At 35.5% G+C, this 27,651-nt stretch overlaps 1 protein-coding gene across 1 annotated transcript; it reads left to right on the top strand.

Annotated features, from left to right (window-relative positions):
* On the top strand, positions 1-26,176 carry LOC105737102 (nose resistant to fluoxetine protein 6). The gene is made up of 14 exons (XM_086913507.1): positions 1-44; positions 21,035-21,406; positions 21,937-22,116; positions 22,288-22,523; positions 22,637-22,851; positions 23,024-23,109; positions 23,220-23,416; positions 24,330-24,490; positions 24,592-24,757; positions 24,829-25,022; positions 25,115-25,244; positions 25,329-25,518; positions 25,608-25,750; positions 25,841-26,176. The coding sequence occupies exons 2-14, from the start codon at positions 21,094-21,096 to the stop codon at positions 25,943-25,945; spliced, it is 2,316 nt and encodes a 771-aa protein (XP_086769633.1). The 5' UTR covers positions 1-44; positions 21,035-21,093; the 3' UTR covers positions 25,946-26,176.
* The last annotated feature ends 1,475 nt before the right edge of the window (positions 26,177-27,651 follow it).

Genomic DNA, 27,651 nt, shown 5'->3' with positions numbered 1-27,651 from the left:
TTCAACCCCTTCGGCCGAAAATCGATGCATCTCCGCAACCGTTTGTAAGTAAGAAACACTTTAACGTTCAACGCTTTTACGCTTTTCTCTATTTCTGACTTTCTAGGACGTGGCGTTTTTTTTTTTTTTTTTTTTTGCTTAAATTTTTCACTCTCACGCGTATTACGGGTCTCTCTTGTTGGTGGGTTGTTACGTTAGTAATCGTAGTAGTCAGACTATTAGTTCAGACAGTATTTTTATTAGCGCGAAATACGAGAAGAAGAGAAAAGTTTTCTGCGGACGGTGAAATTGACTCTCGAAAAAAAAAAAAGAAAAAAATATCCTCGAAAAGTGTGGAAGAAGGAAACGATAAGGCTCGTAGAGAAACAAATCTACGTTGTAAAATTTTATCGAATATAGGGTCGATTCGATACGTATTTATTTTTTCTTCTCTTAAAAGACAACCCGAAGTCTCGTTCGGTCGAACTCGCATCCTTTCTATTCATTCCAAGCTCGTTATTATTACACCATATGAGAGGAGAATTTTTCATCGTTTCAGAGAAGTTATATCGCTGGTATTTCAACAAGGAAAATTGTATCCCTCGCGAAATGTGACTCATTGGATAGACTTTTCCACAAACTATTTGTTCCCTAATTTTTAGCAATATTCTTGCAGCAATGAAGAAAAAGAAAAGGAAAGAAGCGAGTCATCCTTTTCCCTCTCCCCCTTTCACCGCTCCTTTTCGCTAGCGGTTTTTTCACACGTCGGCCACCGTGATTTCGCCGAGTTCCTCACGATCGCCCAAATAAACGTAAAAGTACTTTCAATATATTTATTTTACATATTTTAATATAAAATTTACTTGGGACATGTTTATATTAATTCTTCATTAACCCTCTACTTCTACCTCTTCCATTTTGCAGTATCTTATCTTATAAGCCTCCACCAACTGGCAAATTGAACTCAGTTTACTGTACTATATACCTCCTATGTTACCATACACGGTATAATTTTAGATTGTAAAATTCGTAAAGGTGCAGAGTGTTTTTATTGTTCTTAAATGTTAAATTTACATCAATATAAAATAATACAGTATAATGTAATTACATATATAACGTTCCCTCTTCTTACTCGATTGAGTAACCCACTTAAATATCAATTAATCTTATTTAGAATCTTATTTCTTTCTTTAAGAAGAAAGCGTCAAATGGGCGAGCGTGTTAAAATTTCACGTAATAAAATTTACGTATAAACGCGATAAAAGATTACGTAAGTAGGAGGGGGGAATAGAGGATGAGTCGGTCACGTTTGCACGCGACTTGATCGACGCGCGACGATTCGGGCCACCGTTTTCCAGCTAACTCGATATTTTCCGTCGGCCACGTAACAATCTGATCTCGTATCGAAAAACTATTACGGGCGAAGGTTGAAACGTCGAACCCCTCCCCCCTCCCCCTCCGTTTAATAAAGAGGAACCCCGTGGCCCGTTGATTCGATTTAATACCCGGCGAAACTCTGTTAATTGTCGGCGATTCGTTTATTGCTACGTATAGTACAGTATTATTTTTCTCGCTTTGTCTCTCCCCCGCTTATTTCTCTTGCAACGAAACCAATTCTTCCACTGTTCACGATGTTCCGTTCGAAATTTCTACTCTCGATCGATCCACGTAATGAGGGGAGGGGGATGCAACGAAAGTATACAGTTTTTGTTATAATAGAGTGTAAAGTGTATCGCTGAAATTTTGTTTATGATTTTATTATTGAACGTTGCTAGCAGCGTCGCCATTTCATGGTTGGTATCTTTTGTTCATCTTCGTAATTAAAATATATGTCCATATTTCAGCTTCGAAGATTTTATTTATTGTTGTTCGCCGTAATCAGTCAACAGTTTTTTCTTCCTTTCTTTTTTTTTTTTTTTTCCATCATCGGTCGCAATTGAAAGATGTCGAAAAAAATCGGGGTGTCGATGTCGATCCTGGTCATTTCATTGAAAATTTTGAACGAGAGAGAGAGAGAGAGAGACCCGAGAAAAAACTCAAAAGTCGTTCCAGGCCAGCCTGGTATTAATAAAGATGAGCGCATTCCGTACATCTGGCGCTCCTAGGAACTTTCGGATGCGCCAACTTGCGAGATGGTTTAAGCTCCTCGAGAATCTCCTTTTCCCCCTCCTCTCTGATAAAAAGCGTGCACCCCGCTTGATAAGGAACTTTGTTTCACGCCTTTGTTGTGTTGGGAAACATCGGGAAGGATACGAGATGCAGACGTTATCGATGAAGTAGTAGTAGCCCGAGGATACTGCACCATAACCTCCAATATTCGATCGTTTCTAAACGCGTTTCTGCTCTCTTCTTCATAAAAAGCTATCTCCAACTTTTTTTCGTTTTATAAAAAATTCCAGGATATACAATAATTCAAACACAAAGATCTCGAAAAAATAGTATAGAAATGTATAGAAAATCTGCTAATACATTTTGTCGTCCCCTTTATCACTCTTTCTTATGATAATTCTCTTTTCTCTATTTACTGTTCAACTGTTTTTCGTGCGGACGAGTTTTGAAAAGCGCATCGAAATATCGGATTCCCGGAGAAGATTCTGTCCGAATGAGAGGGTCGTTGGTATAAAAAATTCAGGCGTGGATGAAATGAGGATCGTGAAAATGAGGCAGACCATACATCGAACAAAGGCAAATCGAAGTGGCAGTTGAACAAGCATCCAGCAGGGTTACACTTGTCTCGAATAACGATTTTCGGAGTGAAATGGAGGGAAAAATTTGAAAAAGGAGGGTCAAAAACTCGAAACGGTAAAAAAACCATCTGGACGCGACGGTTGGACGCTAATAAAAATCGTAAACGAGCGTCGTAAAACTGACGTTAATAACCGGTTGTAAAAACTTATTGCGACGAGTGTATTCATTATCCTTCTCTGAAACAAGGAGACGTCGTGCGCAGCAGCGTTTTACTGCCGAGAAATTGATCAAGAAATACCCGATTCTATTCACCAGTTATTCAACCAACCTCGATCATCGCTCGATTTCGCTATTTACTTACTTGTTTCGTACAAAAATAAAATATTCGCGCTAAAACCGCGAAATTTTATAAAAATGGAATAACAGTTGGGATCGAATAAAGGACATACAGTCTCGAAAATATATATTATTTTCTTGGTTAAAGACAGAACGAAGTTGTTATCGTGCTATTAATTTCCACTTTCAATCGTCGTCAAGCGGGCAAAAATTAGAACAATCATCCTGATGATGAACCGTCCGTCCCCCGATAAAAGCTGATGGTCAAGGTCAATAATTACTCCCCCCTCCAGGTTCGTTTGGATCGTCTTTATTCGGCCACGTCCAGCTCCTCTTGAAGTTTAAGTTCTCACCTTAGGGAGAAATTAATTAACGTGCATATAAACTGTCGTAGACGACGACGGTTTGGCGGCGTGGAAGCTTAACTTACGTACTGATTTCTTGAGTACACACAGTAAATAGGGGTGAGTGAGGAGGGGTGGGGTGAGTAGTTCCGGTTAACCGCTGACTAATTGCTCCTTAACCAAGTTAAATCGTACTCCAGTTATTGCGGGAAACTTGGGATGCTGCGTGGCGCAGCTTTTGATCAAAGGGAGGCCGGAGCCGCGCTTCAAGTTTCTCCAGACCGTACCGATTTCGAAATTATAGAAATTCGCGAGCGAGCGAGGGTCGATAACTGCGCCAACCAAACGGGAACCGACCATTCTACGACTTTCTACCCGCCACAATTCACGCTCCCCCTCCCAAAAAAAAACTTCTCTTCGAGGGATCTAAGATCTTGGAGCGTATAGAGAGTTAACAAAAAGAAGGCATAGATGTTTTTTTCTAGTCGAAACACCACTTAAAGAAAAAAAAAAAAAGAGAAGGAGAACGACGAGTACCATCCCTATTTCCAAGGTCTGTCAACTATAAAACGGAACGAGAAGAGAGTGGAGAACCGTGGAGGAGAGTTATGATCGACGAAAAGTTTTCAAGTTCGATCGGCGCGCAAGTTTCCGGGCGAACAATAAAAAGTTGAGGAAATTCTGCTCCAATTTCGCTCGGCTGGTTGGTTGGCGGCGTTAAAGAGAACCGTGGTTTCGCGGCCTTCACGCGTGGTCGCGCCACCGGTCGCAAAACTGGGAAACCCAGTTATCGAAGTCGTTAACCAAGCTGGGGGACTTAACTTTTATTGCGGCCAATAGATCTTTCGCGAGCGTCTCGCAGAAATTAAAGGCGCGTTTATGCGGTTTATGCGGGGTGTCGAGAAATCGCCTTCTCTCTCTCTCTCTCTCTATCTTTCTTCTTTTCGCACTTTAAAAGGAGGGTCCTTCTCATCGCGGTTAACCGCAATAAAACTCTCGCTGGTTCTTGGCCACTGGAATGGAGAATTTCACGATCGGTTTAAATTACGTTATTTGTTAATTCGATTCCTTTCTAACCTAACTTCGTTTTAAGGGTGTTCGTGCTTTTCTTATTTTCATTTGTTTGTCGGACAGAACTATTCGCTGCGAATGTAAATATTGGATGAAGCGTTTCACTGAAATGAAACTTTCTTTTTGAAACGTATCTAATCTATATATAAAATAATTTCCGATTTCATGGATGGAAAATTATTCGAATTCGAATTCAACCATTTTCTCTTTTTCGTTTCGTTATTCAATGGTTATTCGTCGAGTCGAAAGTTTGTATCAGAATTATTAGAACGGAACGAAACAATATCGTGTCCCTCTTCTTCTTCTCGTAACAGGTTGCTAACTCGATTTGTAGGCATATTTTTCTTCTCCTCTGAATAAAATTGGTTGTCAAATCAGCTACGTCATCCAGCAGAGGAGAGAAGAAGGAAAACAAGTCGAATATTCAGGGAAAAGTCAATAGGAAGGTGATATTCTTTCTCCAACGTGTCTTTGTCGACTTTTTGAGGGGAGGAGAGGGACAAGAACCGTGGGTCGGAGAGTTCTCGTGATACTTGGGGTTCGCCGCGCAAGAGAAGGCGAGTAACTGGGTCGCTATTTATGTCACCCGCAGAAACAAGAGGCGGACAATCCGTTGAAAACTCGCAGCGGTCGACATCTACGATTTTCTTTTTCACTTTCTCGCAATTTAATGCGATGAATTTCCCTTCGAAAATTTTCCCCTCCGTTGAAGGATGGAGGAAGGAAGAGAGGGAAATTTCAATTACACGAATAAAAATTACTTGTTTTTTCGTCGATTCAGCAAGCGTTCGGAATTATAGGAGAAGTTTCTTAGGTTTCTTAGGCTTTCGTGTCTGGCTGTTTGTGAACGTTTTTTTTTTTTTTTAAATATTCTGTCATTTTACGAATAGTAAAATGGAGGATGAAGATAAAATAGAAAAGAAATAATAATTGGCAAGTGTTATTATTTCTCATGGAAGAAGTTTTCCACAGTATTTTTATTTTATTTTATAAGTACAATTTAGTTTCATTGTCGAGAGAAAGATCGAATACGTGACGTGAAATTGGTTCGAGTGTTGTATTATTCTTTGTTCACCGTTGACACGTGTTGAACCAGATATCAGATATGAAGAATACTTTTACAGGCGACCATTCTCCCCTCGCATAAAAATAATAAAATTAGCAATAAAAAGAATCTTAAAATCGTTTAAAAAACGAATTGAAAATTGAATATAGACGAACCACAAAATTCGAATAAATCTCAAAATTAAGCATTTAGGAATTTAAAAATCGGATATCTGGATATAATAAATCGGAGAAAATCAAAATTCGTTTACCTATAATTAAGACGTAACGATGAAATTTTTTTAAAGAAAATTTCGAAAGTGATCCAATTTATTTTTACGAAGTATTACTAAAGTAATCACTTTCTCGAAATTAGAAGTAAAATTAATTATACTTTCGAACGAGAAGAATCGAATAACGTTGTTCATTTCCAAGAAACTAAACATCGTACGATTGAATTAATTGTGATTAAAAATTGCGCGATAAAAATGTTGATTTAAAGCAAATCTTGAGATAATACAGTTATCTACAATACGGAAATCTTGGAGTTAATACCGAGTTAACGTTAGCATTAATGGATAAAGCTGCTGTTTGGAACGCTGTTCCAATATAATTCGATATAGAAAGTCAAACAATCTTGTTTCAATAAGGTTCCCCCCACGGACCGTGCCACGCTAGATATCTAATTAGATCGAATCGATATTTTCGACGTCTTGGCCCATTAAAATGTATTTTACACGACAATTTTATCGTGTATTAAATTTTAATAATCGCTCGTTGTCGAATTTTCTATCGGCGATATAAGGATCCATAGATTAATCTTTCGAATAAATGTGATGCGACGTGAAATGATATCGAATTATGAAATTAAAAATTCAGGTCAACCTAGCCTCTTTTTAATTAGAGACTTTCCAAAGAATCGAACGAATCGCGCGTAAAAAAATTCAATTGGGATAGAAAACATTGTATCTTTGAGGTTGGTCTTCGTCGTTGAAAAAAAGAAGAAAAGAAAATTTTTCGACAAAATTATTTTGCGGTTTAATGGCAAAAGAGAGAGAGAGGGGGGGAGACGAAGATTCGAAGCCAATAAAAAGGGAATTTATATTTACGAATGCCGGTTGCTCGGAGGCAAATTACACGCAAAGGGAATCGCGGCGGAAGTGAAACCCAATCGACCAGCAGCGAAATCCCGGAATTGGATCCCCAGAACTCGCTGGAGTCAATTTACCTAGCTGGTTTCACGCGAAACTGAACGTCTCTCTATAACGTAATCTACGTTGCCTTCCGTGCTTCTGTCCGCATTGTGCGCGCGCGCGCGTGTGTGTATGCGTAGATTATTAAGTATAAGAGGCTTTCGCTGTTAATTAAATCCGCCATTCCGTCATGCTTTGGTTCATCGACATTTAGAAAGGGAACACGATTGTGTATTCCACACGGTCCATAATTGTGCAAAAGTGAAAATTTTATACAATTAATACAAGAAAAAATTTTTCGCTCTAGATTTTATTCTTTTTATTTCTGACAAGAATCTTAATATATATATATATATATACTTTTTTTTATCCCATTTATTATCCGCGTCAAATTTAATTTTCTAATTTTAAATTTTCGCGATTGAACGCGAGAGATGAAACGCGTTTTTGTTCTCTTTTTTTTTTTTTTTTTTTTATTTTAAATATATCAGTTAATTGAAAAACGCGTCCTATTTAATTATTATGCGATTGTTCCTCCGGCGCGGGATCGAAAAGCGTAAAAAGCAATTGTTACAATATTGTTATTGTTTTCCCGAGTTTCACGAGTTAAATGCACAAACGAATTGCGATAACATAATTTGCATTGATGGAATAAATGTATTTCATCAATGAAGAAAGAAAGCTCGTCAGAGAGGGGAGGCAGGAACGGTTTAACGAAATAATTGAATTAACATTTTCGATAAATACAATAAATACTTTAATTCGATAAAATGTGTAGTAAGTAAAAAAAAAAAAAAAAAAAAAAAATGTTGTATTTATCTCACAGATAAAAAAAAGGGAATAATTTTCTAATCCTTTCGTACATATATATATATATATATATAAAACATAAATAAATTTGTATAAATAAAACTCATTTTAACCAAACATTTCGAATATAACGAGTGTTACATACAAACGAGTATTTCGCGTTCGAGAATGACTCTCTCTAATGAACACACCAATCGCGAATCTACCATCTGCCATCCAGCCAAGCACGTGCGCGCTCTATCGGCGGCCGATCGGACTTAAGGGGATCGGGAGATGTTGCGAACGACGTTGTATCAGAATATGCAATATGATATACCGATGAGTGGCCACGTGTCTGTCAACGTTACTGACAACCGTGCACCGTTTATAATGCTGCGTCGCCTTAACGAGGGCCGTGTCCTTTGAAAACTTCTCCCTTCCTTCCCCTTCCCCGGGGAACAACCCCTTCTGCTGTCCGTCAACTCTCAAGAGGGGGCTGCGAATTTAATGAAGCGCCCTTTAAATCGCGATATACACGCGCCGGGAATTCGACCATTCGAAACGGTTTTATTTTATTTTTTTTTTTCGCATTTTTCGATGTATCGATTTACAGGCGGGTAATTATTCGTGATTAATTTTCCAAGAATTTTTCTCTTTTTTTTTTTTTTTTTTTTGTTATATCGTAGAAAATGGAAGAAACAATATTCGAGAAACGATTTGTGGAAATTGAACGATGCGAAATTCAATACGCCGTTCACTTGCGAGGGGCAAGAGGAGTCCTTCAGACGCTTTGTTGACAATCCACGCGCTTACGCAGCGGTAAAAGAGCTACAATTCGACATTCAAAAAATTACTTTCATTCGTGAAGTTATCGTTAGGATGATCATCACTGGAAATGTTTTCTTGCTTATTCTTGCATACTCGAAATTTATGGAATTTTTATGTTCTATGGATTCTTCTATGTAGAGAGGTTTCGACAAATACCATGGTGAAAATAAACATTCCACCATGGTGAAGAGTACTTAATATTATAGAATAGATCTTTCAGTCAATATAATCCTGGATTAAACGATCAAACGAGAAGGATGTTATTATATTAAGCATATATCTGGAAACAGTTTTACGAAAAGAAGTTTATCTACAATTCCATTCGAGTGCAAGTTTAATATTTCTTCAATGAATTTCAAATAGTGAACAGAAGAGGCCAGAATCGAGCCTCGCATCTTTGTTGTAACTTTTTTTACAAAACATTTGCAAAACAACTCGTGTTTGTTCTACACCTGTCTGAAGAAACATACTTGGAGGGGGACACCGTACGTTTCCATTCCATTCGAATAAATCTCTTTGCTATATACAACCGCCTAGATGATTGACGAGGAAAAGAGAAAGGGGGGGGGGAGGGGGAGCGTCAAAAAATGTTGGATCATTTCCATAAGTGCCTGGATTCCAACGTTGCCACCCGAGAATGCCAAGGATTTGGAGGACCGTGCAAAGAGAGGGCGGAGAGGGCGAAGAACGCTTATTCACTGGAAACTACCCACCGCCAATAAACGTTATATTGAATTTACATTTTCCGCGTAATTGAGATTGTACAATGGATACGATATATATCTTTGTATAACCATTCTCAATTAAATCGTACGTTCAATGCAATTTGTGGTAATATTAAATCTCATTCGATTCGATTCGAGATACTTCTTCTTCAAGCTGCAAAGAAGAGTGTGGAGGCTCGTTCCAAAAGTTTCGATGAAAATATCCTTGTAACTACATTTTGAATCAATATATTACGCGTTCAGAAACGGACGTTTCGAGAAACTTATCTTATCTTATCTTATTCCGTAGAAACGGTTTTCAACAACGTTTTAAATTTTTTCCTCCTGAGAAATTCGATCTCCTTGGCTGCTGACGGTCAAAAAGAAAAAAACAAAACAAAACAAAGCGCAGGCAAACGAACGACGTTGGGTCGTCTCGAGACGACGATCGGCTCGGAATAGCGTTAACGGTTAACGCATTAAGACAAGAGTCTTTCGAAACAGGGACGCGAAAATTGACCACTAAATAGGAGCGATACGTCGTTTTCTGAATTCTCCATCTTCCTTCCTCTTATAGCTTCTCTCTCAAAAAAAAAAGGATGGAAAAACTACGAACGCACGAGTTGTTGTTGTCGCACGAGCAAGCTTCTGTTCGTCATTCAGCGCTATTTTGTCGGAGCCCAAATGTTACTGTCGTAAGAACGTAAACCGATAAACAGAAGTAGTTTTAATATTTTTATTTTATATATTTTAATATGAAATTTAATTGGGATACATTTATATATATTAGTTTTCAGTAACTAATTCTGTAATACCAATTCTGAATTAGTTGTTTTCAGTGCCTCTACTTCTTCGCTTCCTATTTCGTTCGTTTCCAAAGTTAATTTTAAGTATTTTGGTATCTGAATATAAGCCTCTAATTATCGATGGTAATAACACCCTCCTATGTTATACTATATATGCTATAATTTTTAGATTTAAAATTGTATAAAAATGCAGAGTGATTCGCTAACAAATCATACTCGTCCCTCTTTTCAAAGTATATTTTATATTTATATTTCAGTGCTTATTCCATTAAATTTCTTTTAATGGATATAATCGCTTTTCTATATTTTATCATTATACGTATATATTTACATTAATAAATATTCTAGAGGGCTGTTCTTACTCGATCGATAACTTTCTTAAATATAAATACAAACATAAATGGTTAAAATCTTATTTTTCTTGAATATATACGGCGACGAACAGTGTTAAAACAGTTCGTTTTCCCCAAAATGTTCGCTTTGATCTCGATACAACGTTCCTCGGGCTTATTGTATTCCATGCCCCCAGCCTCGTGGATTAAGAAACGGAGGAGCGAATCTCCTCGGCGCGGGAAAGCGAAAGGGTGAGTAGTGGGTGGAAAGGGTAGCTGAGGGGGGAGGAAGAGAGGACGTAGGGGATGAAAATGGGGCGCGAGGGGTCACCGAGAGTAATTTCAAGAGAAAGCTGAACGTAGGAGAGGTGTTCCCTTCTCTTCTCTTCATTTCCTCTCCTCTTTTAGTTAAAGAGAAGAAATGAAAAAAAGGAGGAATGAAAGGGACGGGAGAAAAAAGAAAAGAAAAGAAAAAAAAAAAGGAAGGAAGAAGAGATACGTGGTCGAGTATTATGCGACGCTGCCTGCTTCTTCTTTCCTCCCTCAACTTGCACGGCTCACTTAAAGCTGAACGCTCACCTGTATCGCCCAGCCAGCCAGCCTCCTCCGCCAACTTTCTCCACCGATTGATACGAAGGATCGTTTCGATCATTTTTCCAAATGAAGAAAGTTTCCCCGCGAGAGATTGTGTAGTTATAGAATGAGAAAAAACGGGGGAAATTTTCGATTTTTATAAAGATATTTTAAAAATTTTCTCAAACCAATTATCGTATTTTTTATTTTTTTTTTTTTGTTTGTTTCGTCTGTCTGAAATTCCAAGCGAGAAATAATAATAATTTTAATTTTCTATCCGTGGTTGATTGGTCGGTTGGTTATCCATCGAAAATGTGCAGAAAAACAATTTTCATTAAAACTAGACTCGTTGCGTTTTTTCGAAACAAAAACGGAAAAAGTGATATTTTCCCTTTACGCGCAAACAGACGGATTACCCTTTCTTTCGCTTCATCGGCATCTCTCTTTCTCACTATATCTCTAAAATTATACTCGTCAAAATTATCGCGTGTGTTGATCCAAATTTTTTTTATTATTATTAAAAAAAATTACCAGGCTATTATCTTTTCCCTCTCTTCACTCCAATACACAAACACTTCCTTGTAAATACACGAGGAGAAAGTGCGAGAAGAAACAATTTTTCTAAAAAAAAAAAAAAAAAAAAAAAAAAACAATTATCGCTACGAGTAATTTCTCGAGAATTGAAAAAAAAAAAAAAAAAGAAAGAATTATCGATCTCCGCGCGAGCGATCCAGGGAAATTCGTTTCGCCTCCTTTTATCTTGATGCGCGCCGCGGCACGTGTACATATACAGCGTAACGTCTTCCGACTGGGTGGGAAGAGGGGGAGGGAGGGAAGGGAGCGCCCGTCTGTCGATCCGCCGGACGGACGTTCGACAACGAGTTACACTTTCCGCAGCGCTGGCTTTGATCCACGTGGGAGACGCGGAATGTTACGGGAATCGACGTAACAAGAAAAGGAACGGGGCGCCATCCTTCCACCTCCCCCCCCTCTCCCACACGTCGATCAACGATGAATCTTTTACACGACCGTCAATCGATCGAGGGAGGGAGTTTTGCCCGTGACGAGTGCCGATCACACATCCATCCAGGTAATCGACTCGAAGTTTTATCTCTTTCTTTTTTTCTTTCTTTCTTTTCTCTCTATCCCTTTCTGTCTTTCTAGAAATATTCTACCTCTTGGTATTTCTAGTTTTCAATTTTTGGGAGACGCTCGTTGAAATTATTATTTCTTTCCTTTCTTTCTTCGAGAAATTGAGAGAGAGAGAGAGGGAGACATCGTTTATTAAAAAAACGATGCTTCGAAAAATATCAATCCAATCTTTTTCTTTCTTTCTTTCTTTCTTTCTTTTTATCCACGAAGTAAAAAAAAAAAAAAAAGAACGAAATCAAAACGAAGTACAAAAGAAGAGAGAACGAACGAGACGATAACGGTCGAAATGTCACAAAGATTTTTTTCCAAAGATCTCATTTTTTAAAGCTTCCATAATTCCCCTCCCCCTTCCCCCTATAAACTAACCGTTCGAGTGTGGGGAGGAGAATAAAAAAAGGGGGAGGGAGAGAGAGAGAGAGAGAGAGAGAGAGAGAGAGTAAAAAATGCAATGCAAGATTGGTCGTTCACGACGGACAAACGTTCCCCGACACGGAAAACACACAGCGTGAAAAGAACGGTCAACTAATCGAAGGCGCGCACAAAGCGGGAAACGAACTGACTGGTTGGAGGGAGAGGGGAGGGTTTGGCCTTTTCTAAAAACGTTTTCAACGTTCAATTATTTTTCACGTCCCCCCCCTTCCCCCCGCCCCCCGAAGTTGAATCGCGCCGCGCAGGCCATTTGCACGGCCCGCTAAAATTGGAAGCGCATAAAAGTGTTCCATTCGGCCCGCCCTCTATAATACGCTTGCATCGCTGCTCTCTTTCCGCTCCCCTCTTCCACCCTTCCTTTCGTCGCTTCCCCCCTTTTTTTCCCTGAACAATTGCGCTCTCACTCTCTCTCTCTCTCTCTCTCGCGCGCGCGATTTGTAATTACATCGCATACACTTTCACTTTCTTTCTTTTCCTCTCTCTCTATTTATCTTACGTTTATCGGTTCTGTCTTGTTCTTTAATTTCGAGCAGCATCGGGAATCCGCGCGAAATATTTAATAACGGAAAGATAAAATCTAGGGGATTCAGTTTCAGCAAAGGGGCAATGTCTCGTTCGTTATATCGAAATGTCAAAATATGAAATACGAGGGGGGAAACGTGAAAGCCTGGAAAATGGAAAATCGTCAGCGGTACGCCGCTTAATGACTGATAATGCAGCCATTATACCGAACGTTATATACGATGCCCACCGCCATTGATCCAGATGCGAACATCCTAACGCGTGATTGGATTAATCGGCTTAACGACCGCGCGTACACCGGCCAAACAAATTGCCCGTGATCGACACATCCGTCGTAATCCGCCTCTGACCACCCCGTCCCCGCTGCTCTCGTCCTTTTCCTCTTTTCCCGAGTGATTCCTCGCGCGCACTCTTCTTTTTCTTTCTCGACGCTAGATGTAAAAGGAAAGATCTGGAATTAGAAGTTGCTATTTTCGTGAATTTATTCCGAAATCGGAGACGAATGAATCGACTAGCTTTCACTTTTTTCAAAATGAAGAAATTGATAATGATGATAATAATAATAATACAAGGCAGGGTAATTTTAAATAAGAAGAAGTTACGTATAAATCCGTATGTACAAGTATGGAAAATTCGTATCGATGATTAGAATTCTTCGTTACCGAAGAAGATCGAGAGAATCGTATATCATACGAATGATTAAATTACTGGAGAAGATAGGTGGAACAATGGCGGAACTCGGCACACACAGCGGCGAAGTACACGAAGTATTTATTAGTTGTGAAAACTCATTATAGTTGAATACCAATTAATTACGATGGAATTTCTTGTTACGTAATTTATTAAACCGAAGTACGCCAGTTCGATTCCAGGCTTTCTTACGTGAACGGTGTATATACAGGAACCACGCTATGAGCGTTGATCGTTAATTAACCAAAACCGAAACCGTTGCGCTAAGGTTATGAATATAACATCGATTACATTGTTCGAATTCCCCTTTAATCTTGGAATAATTAAGAAAAGGATAGACGCCTCTATAGATCACAGAAATTTCGACAATGGTTTATGGGTATAAACTTACGTAATTGATTGCTCGGTAACAAGGATCCCTTGATTTCGTAACATTTGAAAGGAATCCACCGGTAATTCAACGAACCTATTAATTTCTATTATTCGACTCTTCGAATTGTTCGAGTTATCCTTGCTTCGTAATATTTTAATAAAATATTACAATAACTATTATGATATATTATATTGAGGAGGATAAATTTCTAGATTATAAATTTTCATTTAAAATATTTCAAATTTAAGTTCATTAAGACTAACTTTGAATTTATTCCGCCCTCTTTGAGAATTTCAATAATTGTGCATCGATGCTCTATCTATCGGTGAACAGTTGAAACTGTTGGTCGTTAGATGGCACGGTAGGTATAGACAAAGGGAATAAATAGAAGAAAAAAAGGATGGAAATAGAGTAAAAAAAATTAAGCAATCAGCGTTTAAAGTGAAATTAATTGACATAACGAAATTAATAAAACAAGGGGTGGAAATATGATATCGATCTTTGGCTCAATCTTTTGGATAAAAATATATTTCTAAGAGCAGTCAAATAGATGGTGCTGATGGTAAATTTTTTCTCCATCTCGTTCTCTTATTATTTGCTCTGCTTGGCTTATATATATATATATCACACAACACTCTAAAGATGGCGTTCATTCCCTAATTTTTGCATTGTCTCTTTCCTCGTTTACATACGCATTTGATGCATAATATAATGAAGAATAATTTATGAATAGATAAATAAGTAAATAAATAGCTACATAACAAATAAATTAATAAAAAATTACCTAGTAAATACCCTACTAGACAAAAATCGATTTACAGAGAATGTTATGGAAAGATTGGCAATTCTTCTTTCGTTTCAATCCTCGAAATATGGATGAAATTAAAAATTATATATAATGGGAGAAGAAAAAATAATCGTTCAATTAAAATTGCACATTCAAAATGTAAAAACGCAAAATGTAAGAAATAAAATTTGTATTGAATCGTTATTATGCAATATGGATAAACTGAATTTAAAAATTTAACACTGCCCGTGAAAATATATCGTGTAACAAGAAAGAGAGAATAAACAACGTGCGTGTATCATCAAAATGAAATGTCAATAAACTTTTGCGATCAATTTCTTCGTTGCAGATAGAGAAAGTATCTGTAATGCTCGATTCGTGTTGCAAAGTGTTGCTACATAATTTAATAATTCGATCTTCAAATTTCTCTATTTTTTTCTTCGATCTATCCGATAACAGGAAGACGATCGTGAGTTTTTTCATTCTCCTTTCTTATCGATATTAATAAGAACGGTTTATCATTAACGAAGATTTCTTCTCGTTTGAGTATATTAATAATCATTACTTATATACTCGATAGTTATTCATTGCGTTGAGAAATGAAATTTATAACTGAAGGAAGAAACCTGAAGTTTCGTTTAAATTTTAAACAGAAACGTAAATCGTGTTGTATCTTTTAACTTGAAATGCCGTTATCGTAAATTGTGTAAATTGTAGTACAACACGTCCACAAGACGAGAGTTCGAATAAGAAGAATAAATCGACGTGTATGAGGAAATTAAGTTATACATAGGAAAGTAAAGTTTCAATGTCAACGACCAATAAATCAATTAATTCTTTCATTTATTTTGTTAACGATATATCGTCGTTATGCATCCATTATATTTTGTATCCACTGTCACGTCGTACATTCCTTCTATGACAGATTCAAACGCCATCAGGTTTATCGCGAGGGAATTAGAATAGACTTTGGTCGATGTGATGGCGCTTCAATCGCGGAAAGAATTTTCGGTTTCTTTGCGAACACTTTTGCGCGCCACGTGAAATAAATCGGCTTTTCACTCTTGTCTTGTTTGAAGAACACGAGCAACATTAACCATAATTGTATTGTTGTATATACATAATTGAGAATTTACAAATTATTGCATTTTCTTCCGTCAGTTAATTAATTTGTTTTGGAAATAATGTTATTGTCGATTTTAATCGCGGTTTTGCGGTCAAGATCGAATTTTTGTTCCGTTTCACATTTTCCTGTCTTTTTCAAAACGATTGTGGAAGAGTATTGAATAAAAATGTCAGCATAACACTTCCACGAATCACATTTAAGAAATTTAATTTTAATGATATAATAAAACTTTTCATATGTGCATAACGATGAGAAATAAAATATTTATTTTTCGTACGTGTTTCCAATCTAATAAATGCATTTCATCGAAGAGTAATTCGATAAACGATAAATTGTAACTGGCAAGGAAAGGATCCTCGATCCGGAAATTCGAAGAAGTTATGAAACTTTTGATAATGCTTGTATGTATTTTTTTTTTCTTTTTTTGAAATCAACATTTGAAAATTCGACAATATTTTTCAACAATTTTTATTTTTCTTTTATTTTTCAACAACAAAATTTTGTTTCTTTTTATAAAAGGATCTTATCGTCTGGCGAGATATTTTTAATAATCGTTTGTACGATTAAAGAGAAAACTTACGAAAAAACGAAAAAATAAAATTTCAACAAGAAAAATTTTGATCAAAAAATCAGCCTAAATGACTATGCGGTTATTCAAAAAAAAAAAAAAAAAAAAAAAGCGGAATAAGCATTTCTTGTTTTCAATAAATATATAAACTTGGTTCTGTTGCTAACCGTTTTTTGTTGAATTAAATTTTAAAAGAGGAAAGAATTTATACATCGCATTAGACTTCTATTTAAAATTGAATCGAATCAGTGTAATATCAGATGGAAATAAAGGAAATAAAAAAAAAAAAAAAAAAAAGAAACTTAAGATGTAACTATTTTACAAGATCTTTTTATTTTTAATACCGCGTAAATTTTTTACACGGTATAATGATAAATTATTAAACAAAGATCCTCCAACAGTGATGAAATTCTTTAAAAAAGTGCTGAGATTTAAAGTAAAAAATATAAGAAACTTGTTGTATCATTAGGAATCGTACAATGATTCGTCGCGTATAGAATGAAGCGAGCGAGTCTTGTTACGAAAAAGCGAATTTTGGATTTTTAAAAAATTATCTCCTGTTTCTCATATATAATTATACTGTTGTAACGATGCGCGAACAAGCAATACACCTTAGCAGGTATACCTTACTGTGTTACGAAAATTTATTAAGAATGAGAGAGTGTAATTTAACCGATATTTTCTAATTTGAATTCAAATTTATGTAAGATTTTAAAAATCAAACAGAGTTTACTTTTAAACCTTTCGCATTTATTATCCGTTCTAAGAAATGTCACAGATTCTCGATAAAAAAAAGAATTCTCGAAGGGAAAAGAAAAAAAGAAAGAAAGAAAATAAACGTAAAAGTATTTTTCTTATTCTTCTCTCTCTCTCTCTCTCTCTCTCTCTCTCTAAAATTCTTTCGTCATTATTCGATGAAATAAATCGATCAAAAAGTTGCCAATAATAAATTTATCGGAATAAGGAAAATTCATTCATTCTTCATTCGATTATTCGTAAAATTGTTGATGATCGTTCGATTTATTATATTATTATATATTATATATTTATTATATTATTATATTATTATATAATTTATTCGATTTATTTACGATTGATTTATTTATATTTTATGTATATATGAATTATTGAATTATATCGATATCACACAGATTGGTTTTTTTTTTTTATGCGCTTCAATAAATTCGGTGAAAAAACTGTAATTGTAATAAAGGTTTAATTATAAAATTGATAGATTATTCAGAATTTTATCAATCGGGACAAAAAAATTTATGGATTATAATTTAAAAAAATTATCGTCATCATTACTATTCTTAATTATTCAAATTTACTTGCCAGACCAATATTATAACATATCTAATTAAGCTTGACCTGTCTCAACCTGTTGAAATCAATTTGGAAATTCGTCTTTAATGTTTAAAAAATTTGAAATCTGATACATGAAAGCTCGTGGAATCCGGTTAATTATCCTCGCATAAAGTAAAATAATAGACACACCATTAAAATCCACTGAAAAAGTAATTTTACTCGTTAATTTATCCTTGACTGGCACGCTTATTATTTTCGTAAATTATTATCGATCGCATATAACAACGTAATAATAACAATAATAATTACATTGAGTTACCATACGCATTTTTGTATACAGATCCATCTAACGCTTCGTCGTCGTTTTGGGGGAAAAAATTTTTTTGCCCGCCCCCCTCCCCAAGGCGTCGAAGAAAGCCGGGGAGAAGTGACGTTTCAGGGTTGGTTGCATCTCGAGGGGTGGCTCCATCCTTTGAAAACCCTACTCTTGATCTCGCGCGACTGGTTGGAAGGGAGGGAAAGGTGGCGATGCCAGAGGCACAGGTCGCTAATAGTTTCGCTCTAGTGGAACATATACATATATATATATATAAAATGTAAGAAGAAATATAAAACAGGTGGAATGTAATAGACACTCGTGGAATCGCATCTGTTTGGTTACAACACTCGCCTGCCTAATAAATAGCTCGTTGTTTCATGGTGAATGAAAACGTGCTCGGTGAATGAAGAAGTGATCTATTATCTGTTCAATTGGAAGTGATACTTATTTAAGAAGGATCTTGGTCGCCGCCTCATGTGCAAAATACGGGCCAAGTGTGAAAGATCGATTGTTTGTTATGTATCGAGAATTATCAAATCGATATATTATTAATTATCGTAGAATATTGTTCGTTGTTGTTAATAGATCGAGTTTTTTTTTTTTTTTCTCGATACTTGTAATCGAAGGATTTCGTAAAATTTTTTTTAGCGATTGTCCCATTCTTCGTTGTATAATTCTTTTTTTAAAAGAATTAATTGAATCAAACGTCGAAGTTCGATTTAATCGAAGGTGAGTTTGAAAATTTGAATTCGAATGTATTCGGAATTAATATTATACGAGGAGAATACTCGTCGAGGAGAACGTATATTATGTTTATTTCATATTTTATCTAACTTGCTTCAAAGGAAAGTTTTCCAACGAATCGAGATTTACATTTAGAATGAAAATTATGTATTTTTAAACGATTGATTTATCGATCTAATCTATTTTGATAATAATCTATCAACGATCCATTTGATGATTCCATTTTCCTCCCTCTACCTCCCCCCCCCCTCCCCCCCCCTTCTATATCGAATTTTTATCGAGCGAAATCGAGACTCCTTTCCTCTTTATCAGAGTGACCTGAACACGTACCGTTGAAGAGCCCACGTTCCAAATTTACTAAACAATTTTGGGACAATAATAATATTGTTTGTCGAACGATTTCACGATTTTATACGTAGTAAACTAAAAATTAATAATTAAATCAACAGTTTGTAGAATAATGTTTCAGATATTTGCCAGAGTGGATAAGTCTTATTAGAGAAAAAAATTCTTAGATATAGAATTGAGTAGAATTGACACCAGTGATTCTCAACCATCGAGATTCTCGAAGTGTGCCGCCATTGCCAGGCAGTGGCTCCTCCCGAAATGAAAATTATTTATTTTTTTTTACATTTCTTTTTTCAATTACATAATTCAATCCTTATAATAATTTCCTGCACGTATAAAATTAAATCCTGGCTACGCCAACTTGGCGATCATATCATCCATGCATACACCAATTCTACAAAATGTATTACATCAATCAAAATAATAAACAATGGTAAAACTCTTTTAATTTGTATCTCATTGTATCGGTGTGATGTGAAAAAAAAGGTTGAGAACCACTGGTTAACACAATGCTTAATAACAGCATCAAAATAACGTTTCGTGTATTGTTTTGAAATCGTGAAACTGATATATTCTTTGATCTTCTTCCTTCTTGTTTCAGAAGTTACGTTATTCGTGCTTATGGGTCATTTTTATCCGATTTTTAAAATTCGCGTTCAATTCAATTCAATGAGCGTAAATATTGAAATTAAACGGGATAAAAGAAAAAAAAAAGGTGTAAATCGAAGGCGTATATAAAAATGATATCGAAACAAATGACATTTGCAAGATTCGCTCGTTCGCAATATTCGAAGAATCTTTTTTTTTTTTTCCTTTTCTCGTAATTAACCTTCCCCCCTCACCGACACTTTTTTATTGGTTCACTCTTTTCTTCCTGTCGCAATTTATATTCGACCTTCGACGAGAATAAAATTTCCTTTTCTTCTTATAGAATACTTCTCTAAGATAAGGAAAAAAATTAGATGTAGAACTCAAACCAATCTGGCAAAGATCGTTTCAAACGGGGAGAATAAAGGAATTCCGGATACACGTGCATCCACGGCAGTGTATCGAGTTGTAAGGACCCCTACTCGGGAAAGTTAATATTACTGTATTTGGAATTTTTGCGAAAATAAAATATGAAAACAAATGAAAACGCGGCCGATGTCGACAACAATAAATACCGAATACTTGCCCGAAATCGCTTCAGTGCGAGTTCGGTTATCGCGATTGTGAAAAAAAATTGTTTCATCCTCGCCTTTGTTGAAAAATTGTCTCGAGACGTTTCGTGTGTTGCGCGATATGAGGAAAAAAAAAAAAAAAAAAAAAAGAAAAGGAAAGAAAATGCGGGAAAAAATATAATGGATCATCGAATCGAATCGAATTAAAAGAAGCGAAGGTTAATGCGTATCATCGAGTATGTGACGCATGCGAATGAACGAAATTCTGCAACGAATGACGCAACAATAGTTATCTTCTTTGAACGTGGGAAGAAAAAAAAAAAAAAAGGAAAATAACCCGAAAGATCGAATAGATGTTGCGAGAAAATTAGTGTTTAAAAGAAAATTTTTTTCTTAATCGATTTTATAACCAGACCTCTTCTTGTTTACCGGAAAAGAAATAAAATCATTAGAGCTATTTTTAAACATTGTACTAGGAAAATCTTCCACTATTATTTCTATTAGTTATTTCTATTAGTGGATTGCCGATAGAAATATCCTATTCATTCTAATAACATTATAATTAACAATATTTGTTTTATTGGTTAACAGTTTCCTCTAGTTATAAATACGAATGATAAAATCACGAAAGTGCAGTGCTCAATTGAGACACTTGTGCGATCGCATCGAAAGGAAGATTTTCAAAATTTATATTTCCCCAAAACGAAATACCGATTCGATCCGGTCGATCGAATACCGATAGTAGAAGTTAGATGGCTCGAAATATATTCGAGGCGAGGATCGACACGGTGAATCACGATCCTGTTTGTTCTCATTTTCAGTTTTCGAACATAACGAGAGACGCGTTTCAAGTGAAAATTGGAAAAATATTTTTTCGAACATGAGGAATAAGACGCTCGCTCTGCTGATAATCCTTCAAGTTATTCGCGCCCGTTCGACCTCTCCTTCGTCGGCGACGAACTGTTCGAACGAGATGGTGGACGAAAAAATCGGGTACACCGTTCGAAATCACGAGGAGGCTACGATGATGTCGTCTCTGGTGGGGATGAACCGATCGAGAAACGAGGAATCGGAAATGTACGCGCAACAACAACAGGCAGGCGATTGCGCGACAAACGCAATGTTTGGAAAGTTTTCCAGTGGCGCGCAATACTGCACGAAAGAAAAGAGGATCGAGCCGATTAAGAATTTAGGTAAGATCTTCTAGATATTCTCGTACGATTCTATTCTCTGGGAAATATTCAGGTTCAACTTGAAGTTGTTGGAAAAATTTTATGAAGGAATCATGTGGAAAAAAAGAAATGCAAATTAAATTATGATATTTTTCATTATGAAAATTCGAGAGAGTAAATTGTGTTATATTTTGCAAGGGAAAAACATTGCACGGAAAACAACGTTTACAAACATTTATATTTAGTCCAAGGACGCCATGACCGAAAGGGTTAAATAACAAGTTAATTGAGAAATAAGATAAAATTATTGTCGACTTTGATCGATCGATCTTTTGTTCATATGATATCACACCTGTTTTACGATACGTTCAAAACATTTTCCTTGCACGATATTCTTATTTAATTTTATATTACGTAAAAATCACTCTTTCTTCGTTTCGAAATACATCTTGCGTTTCGATTAAAAATTTAAAAAAGAAATTTATAAAGGATTTCTGCTCTTTCTCTTTCTCTCTCTTAATATTGCAACGAAAGGATTGTTGAATTTGTAGAGAACGGATTGAATTACGAAAGGAGAACGTTTCCACGTGAAACCGAGTCGATGAGCGACGGGATATCGCACATGCTACGCTTCACCCCAAATTTCACGTTCGTTCAAAACGTTGAGTGTCAAGAACAGGTTAACATTTTTCTACGTGAATTGAGGAATTATAAATTGTGGGCCATGGAAAGTGAGTCGATAAATACTTTTAAATACTTTGATAATTGATTTTCCGTTATTAAATTATTTCAAAAATAAAGAGAGAGAAAAAAATGTTGCGCATCAATATTATACCAACTGAATTTCCAATTTTACAATTCCACGTATCGTAGAGCGATATTAATCGATAATTCTTTCCCAGTGTTAGATTCGAACGCGAAACTGCCATCCGGTTTGTTGCAAGGGAATCTGAATCAATTCGGGGATTTCGATCAATGCTTGAACGTGATGGCGTACGAGAAGTGGAACGGAAGGATGATAAAGATGCAAGGGAGATACTTTTTGACGAATATAGACATCAACGCGACCCATCCGATTATGGAAAATCCGGTTTTCAGGATCAAGGCGTATAACATGCTCACGTCGCGTTTGTACGAAGTAAATCAAGTTCTTGTTTTTTTCGAAACGAAATAAAATTAACCGATCAAATTTCAAAAGAGAAGATGTCAAGAAAAAAGAAAAGAAACGAGTGCGATGTTGGCATTTTGCAGAGAGGTAGACACTTTTTCCCAAGATTTCCGGTGATAAGATGGGCGTTGTGCCTTCCGTCGGCATGCTCGAACGAGGACGCACGAAGCATAATTCAACACGCGTTGAACGGTTACAATTCAACGGCGGGGGTTAAATTTATAGTTCACGTCGATTCTAACATGAATTACGTGAAGCACGAATCGTCGAGTTACACGAAAGAGACGATCTACGTTTTGTACGTATCACACACACACACACACACACACACATACACACACACACACACACACACACATACACACATATTTTTCAATTCAAAAAATTCTATGATTCGTAAAAAAAAAAAAAATTCATCTTACACGAATCTCTCCTTTATTATTTCTTTCTAATCGTTTCTTTAATCGCAGATGTTTCTTTGCAATTGTCGCATGTCTCGTTGTAGCAACAACAACGAGAGATTACTTGATGGCGCCACGTGGTGAGAAGGAGAAAGGTAATTAATTTTCGACAACAACAACAACAACAACAACAATAATAACAATCCTACTCTTATTTTCCACGAATTTTCTTGACCTCGTTTTGTGTCGATCTGTTCTTACGTAGAAAACAGTTTGGAGAGAATAGCGATGGGATTCTCGTTGAGGAGAAGCGCGAGATCTTTGTTCAAAAGAGGAGCGGGCAACAATGATATCTCGTGCGTGCACGGAATAAAATCCATTTTGGCTATACTTATTTACATAGGACACAAGATCATGATAACGGTTATAATTCCCTACAAAAATCGAATCCATTACGTGAACGTAAGAACGAAAGATCCACCGTTCATAATTCACCGCATTAAAATAATATTTAATTTTTAATATTTATTTATTGACCTCTCTTCGTTCTACTCAGCTAGCTCACGATTTCTCGGATCACTATAAACAGAGAAGGTCGGTCACGCGTCGAGCCAGGCTCCTCGTATTGTTTACATTTGGTTCGAACAAAGTACCACGAGTCAGTGCTTATTGTCCTTGGCTGAAATTTCGCACAAATAGCCATTCGCTAGTTTTCAGAAAATTTCTTATATTCTTATATTCTATCAAATTCTTTTTTTCTTTATCTCTCATTTCACTTCATCCCCCCTTTTGGAAAAGTTAAACGGACGGATCGTATGTTCCAATTGCATGAATCTTTAACTGTGGATGCAGTTTAACTAATATTAACCACATATTAAAATTATATAGCCAGTGTAGTGTTAATCTCGCTTAGTAAAATGATTACGATGAAAAAGAAAAAAGAATCTTTCAAAATTGGAACTATGTACTTACCTTCATTTTATTTCTCTTTCTTTTTTATGAACTTTTCTTAATGTAAGCCTTCTTCTGCTTCTTTCAATTCCTCGAGAAAAAGGCGCGAAACGAAGTTTGACGAAGTTTAAATTTCCGTGATAATATTTCTTGTACGTTTATCATATGCTTCGTCATATACTTTCCGATACTTTGTACTTTGTACGCTACTTTATAAAATAATTACAAATTGTCCAGCATTACGATTCGATTTTGGTAAAATTTTTTTTTTTTTTTTCGCAGTTAAAGCGTTAAACGAGAGAGGAAAGTGTAACGATTTTCGATAATTAAATAATATTATATCGGTGACTTATGAACGGTATTCCGCTCGATTGACGCGTATAAATCGAATCGATTGGTTTTATATTTCAAATTTACGTTCAAGTCGGCGAGCCATCCCTTGACGACCATCGTTAGAATAGCGACTACGTACACGGACTCGTTCTTGTTCTTCAGCGGCATGTTCGTGTCTCTTAACATGACGCACGAGTTGACCGTGAAAGGCGAAATTCGATGGTTCAAGCGGCTCGTTTCCAGATACGTGAGGTGCGTGAGTTGATGAAAAAAAATGTTGAACGAATTTCAGATAATAATAATTCTTATTAAAGAAATGAAAAATCGATGTAGCTCGTCGTTTCGACTTTCAGACTTACCCCGTCTTTGTTGGCAATCGTGCTTTATTACGCGTACGTGATGGAACACACTGGGTCGGGCCCGGAATGGAACATCATGGTGGAAAATGCCGATCTTTGTAAAAGAACCGGTTGGATGAATCTGTTGTACGCGCAGCTCATTCTACCCTTCGAGGATCAGGTGAAAAAAATTTTATTTCGTATCACGACAAATATATATATATAGGAATTGTATATACAATTTGTCAACAGTGCGCGTCCCATACGTATCAGTTGTCCGTGGACATGCAATTGTCACTGTTGGCACCACTATTGGTATACGTGCTAAATTTCTGGCCAACGCTTGGGACACTTCTCGTGTTGTTCACCGCCTCGTTGTCCACGATATTTCGTTACACGATACTGATGAGGAACAACGTTGCCATGATCATTCATCACGGTTTCTCGTGAGTTCTCGAGTCGATATTTCGAGGGAGAGAGAAAGAGAGAGAGAGAGAGAAGAATACTTATAATTCGTTACAATTCAACTTTGTTTCAGAACGGAGGAATTTTACAATATGTGCAATAATATGTACATCCTACCGTTTTATAGAATCACGCCGTATATCTTCGGCGTGGCATTTAGCGTGCTGTTGTACCGCGTTGGAAAAAACGTTAAGATTCCTAAGGTATCTTCTTTTTATTAAAAGGAAGATAAAAATATATATATATATATATATATATATATATATATATATATATATATATTTCAGATCGTGATGAATTTAGGATGGTTGATGTCGATAATAATTATAATATGGACATTTTTCTCGCAATACGATATTGGGAGCAAAGATTACGTGTTGAACGTTAAAACGCTGACCAATTTCGTCGTGATCCATCAAATACTGTGGATCTTGGCCCAATGTTGGATCGTGTTCGTGTGCCACACGAACAACGGAGGTAACGGTTTCTTACGTTTTTTCAATTTGAATTTTATTTTTTCTCGAAACGAATCGATCGATTCCTTGTTTTTTTTTTTTTTTTCTCAGGCGCAGTGAACAGATTCCTTTCTCACCATTGGTTCATTGTCTTTAGCAAGATATCGTACTCGTTCTATTTAATCCAATTCGTGTTTTTCTTCTACGATGTTGCTACCATCAGATATCCGGACACGTTTCAGATATTTAAACTTGTAAAATATCATTTTATCCCGTCACGTAAAATTCTCCCCCCCTTCTCCCCTCCCCCGATTTTATTGTAAATAATTAATTCAATGTTCCAGATTAACGGTAGCGAATTTGTCTCACTTCTGTTCTGGTCGATCGTTGTCACTTTGATCTTCGATATACCTATGCAAGAGGTTAAAAACTATATAATGAGAAAATGAATAGATCGTCAAGGACGGTCGAATGATGTGTACACAAACTGAAACTGGATTGGTGTAAAGTTTTGTAAATATTCTATTTTCGTTCGCCTTACATTTATGGCAGTTTCTTCGCTTCTTTTTTCTAACAGGTTGTTTAACAAACGGTTCTTTTACAGTGTTATTTAAAAAGATCCACAATCGCAATATTTATGTTAAGATCTAAAAATAAATATTGTAATAGTCCGTCTAATATTTCCATCATGTTTTATTCATATTTATTCCTATACAGTTGAAATTTTTTTATTGAATAATATAATTGCAAGATCTGTGCGCGAAATATAAAAAGAAATATAACGAGCGTTGATTATAGCGTAATCATTGTATAATCATTTCTTGTTGTAAATCGTCAGAGTCTTTTTTTTTTTAATTTAATTTCAGAGATATACTTTATACTTTTTCGTATTTTTAAGTACGAGTAACAAACGTTTACAGTTTTGTAACCAAGATACAACAGGATTTTTTTCTATCTTATGTACAAATGAAAAGGAAACGCAAAGTCATTTGTATCCAAAAAAGTATCTTCATCATATTAAAATAATTTATTGATTAACATATAATCAGATGAACAAGATCGAATAAGCTGTTTGAATTTCTTTCGTGGTGAATCATTATGATATTCGTATTCGTTACGTCATATACATGTATTTAAAATGGAAATATAAACGAAGGATTGGAGAAAATATACATTCCTCCTTCTTTTTTTCTTCTATTATTTTTCCTTCATATTATCGAAATATATATAAGTAAAGTGTAAATATTTTTCGAAACAGAAGATAAAGAGAAAAATGTTTTCAAAGAATATTTTACGGTATAATTTTGACAATAAAATTTCATGAACGTTTAATATTTATTTACTGATAAAAGCATAAAACGAAAGTTTTCATTTGATTAGAAGAATAATGGATAAGAGAAGATAAATAACTCGTTATCAATTAAAATTGAATGAAAATTTTTAAATTTATTCAATTGATATTTTGAATATTTTCTATGATCACTTGCAAAGAGCAAATATAAATAATAAAAGTAAATAATAGAAAAAAGATAAACAATAGGATGAAAATATTAAAATCAGCGCCATCTGCTGAGGAAGATAAATGAAACGCATAAAAAAGAAGAGAAAATAGTGGAATAAGGATAGAGATAGAATTGATCGTCAGTGCCATCTTTTGAAGAACAAAGATATCTGTTTAACGATAGGATAAAGTAGAACAAAAATTGAATATCGGCAGAAAAATGTTCAAAAAAATATCTTTGATGTTCAAGAGATGGCATAAACAAACAATTCTTAATCTATCATTATTATCTTTCTTAAAGATTAAAAATATTTATCGATTAAAAATAAATATTGAATTATATTGAATTGAATATATTACATGATTATTGTGAGAGAGTCAATAGATAATATATTATAATTTTTAAAAATCAAAATAAAAATGATCGATAACTTAATAAATCTTGATAATATAAAAAAATAATCGTTGTAATTGCGATTTAAACCAATTAGTTTTATCATATTATTAATGAAATTAATATCAATATTATTAATAATAATGATTTTCCAAGTTTGGAAATTTTATCAATTGAAAAACTACTCTATCTACGATTCCATCCATCTTCTCTTACACAAAAATCAATTTAAAATCAATGATAAATATTCCTCTTAATGT

The sequence above is a fragment of the Apis florea genome, unplaced genomic scaffold (assembly GCF_048593485.1).
Source record: "Apis florea isolate Af1SG1 unplaced genomic scaffold, ASM4859348v1 contig_3496_pilon, whole genome shotgun sequence".
Taxonomy (NCBI): Eukaryota; Metazoa; Arthropoda; class Insecta; order Hymenoptera; family Apidae; genus Apis; species Apis florea.
The sequence above is the reverse complement of the archived record's forward strand: the minus strand, read 5'-3'. Positions and strand labels throughout refer to the sequence as shown.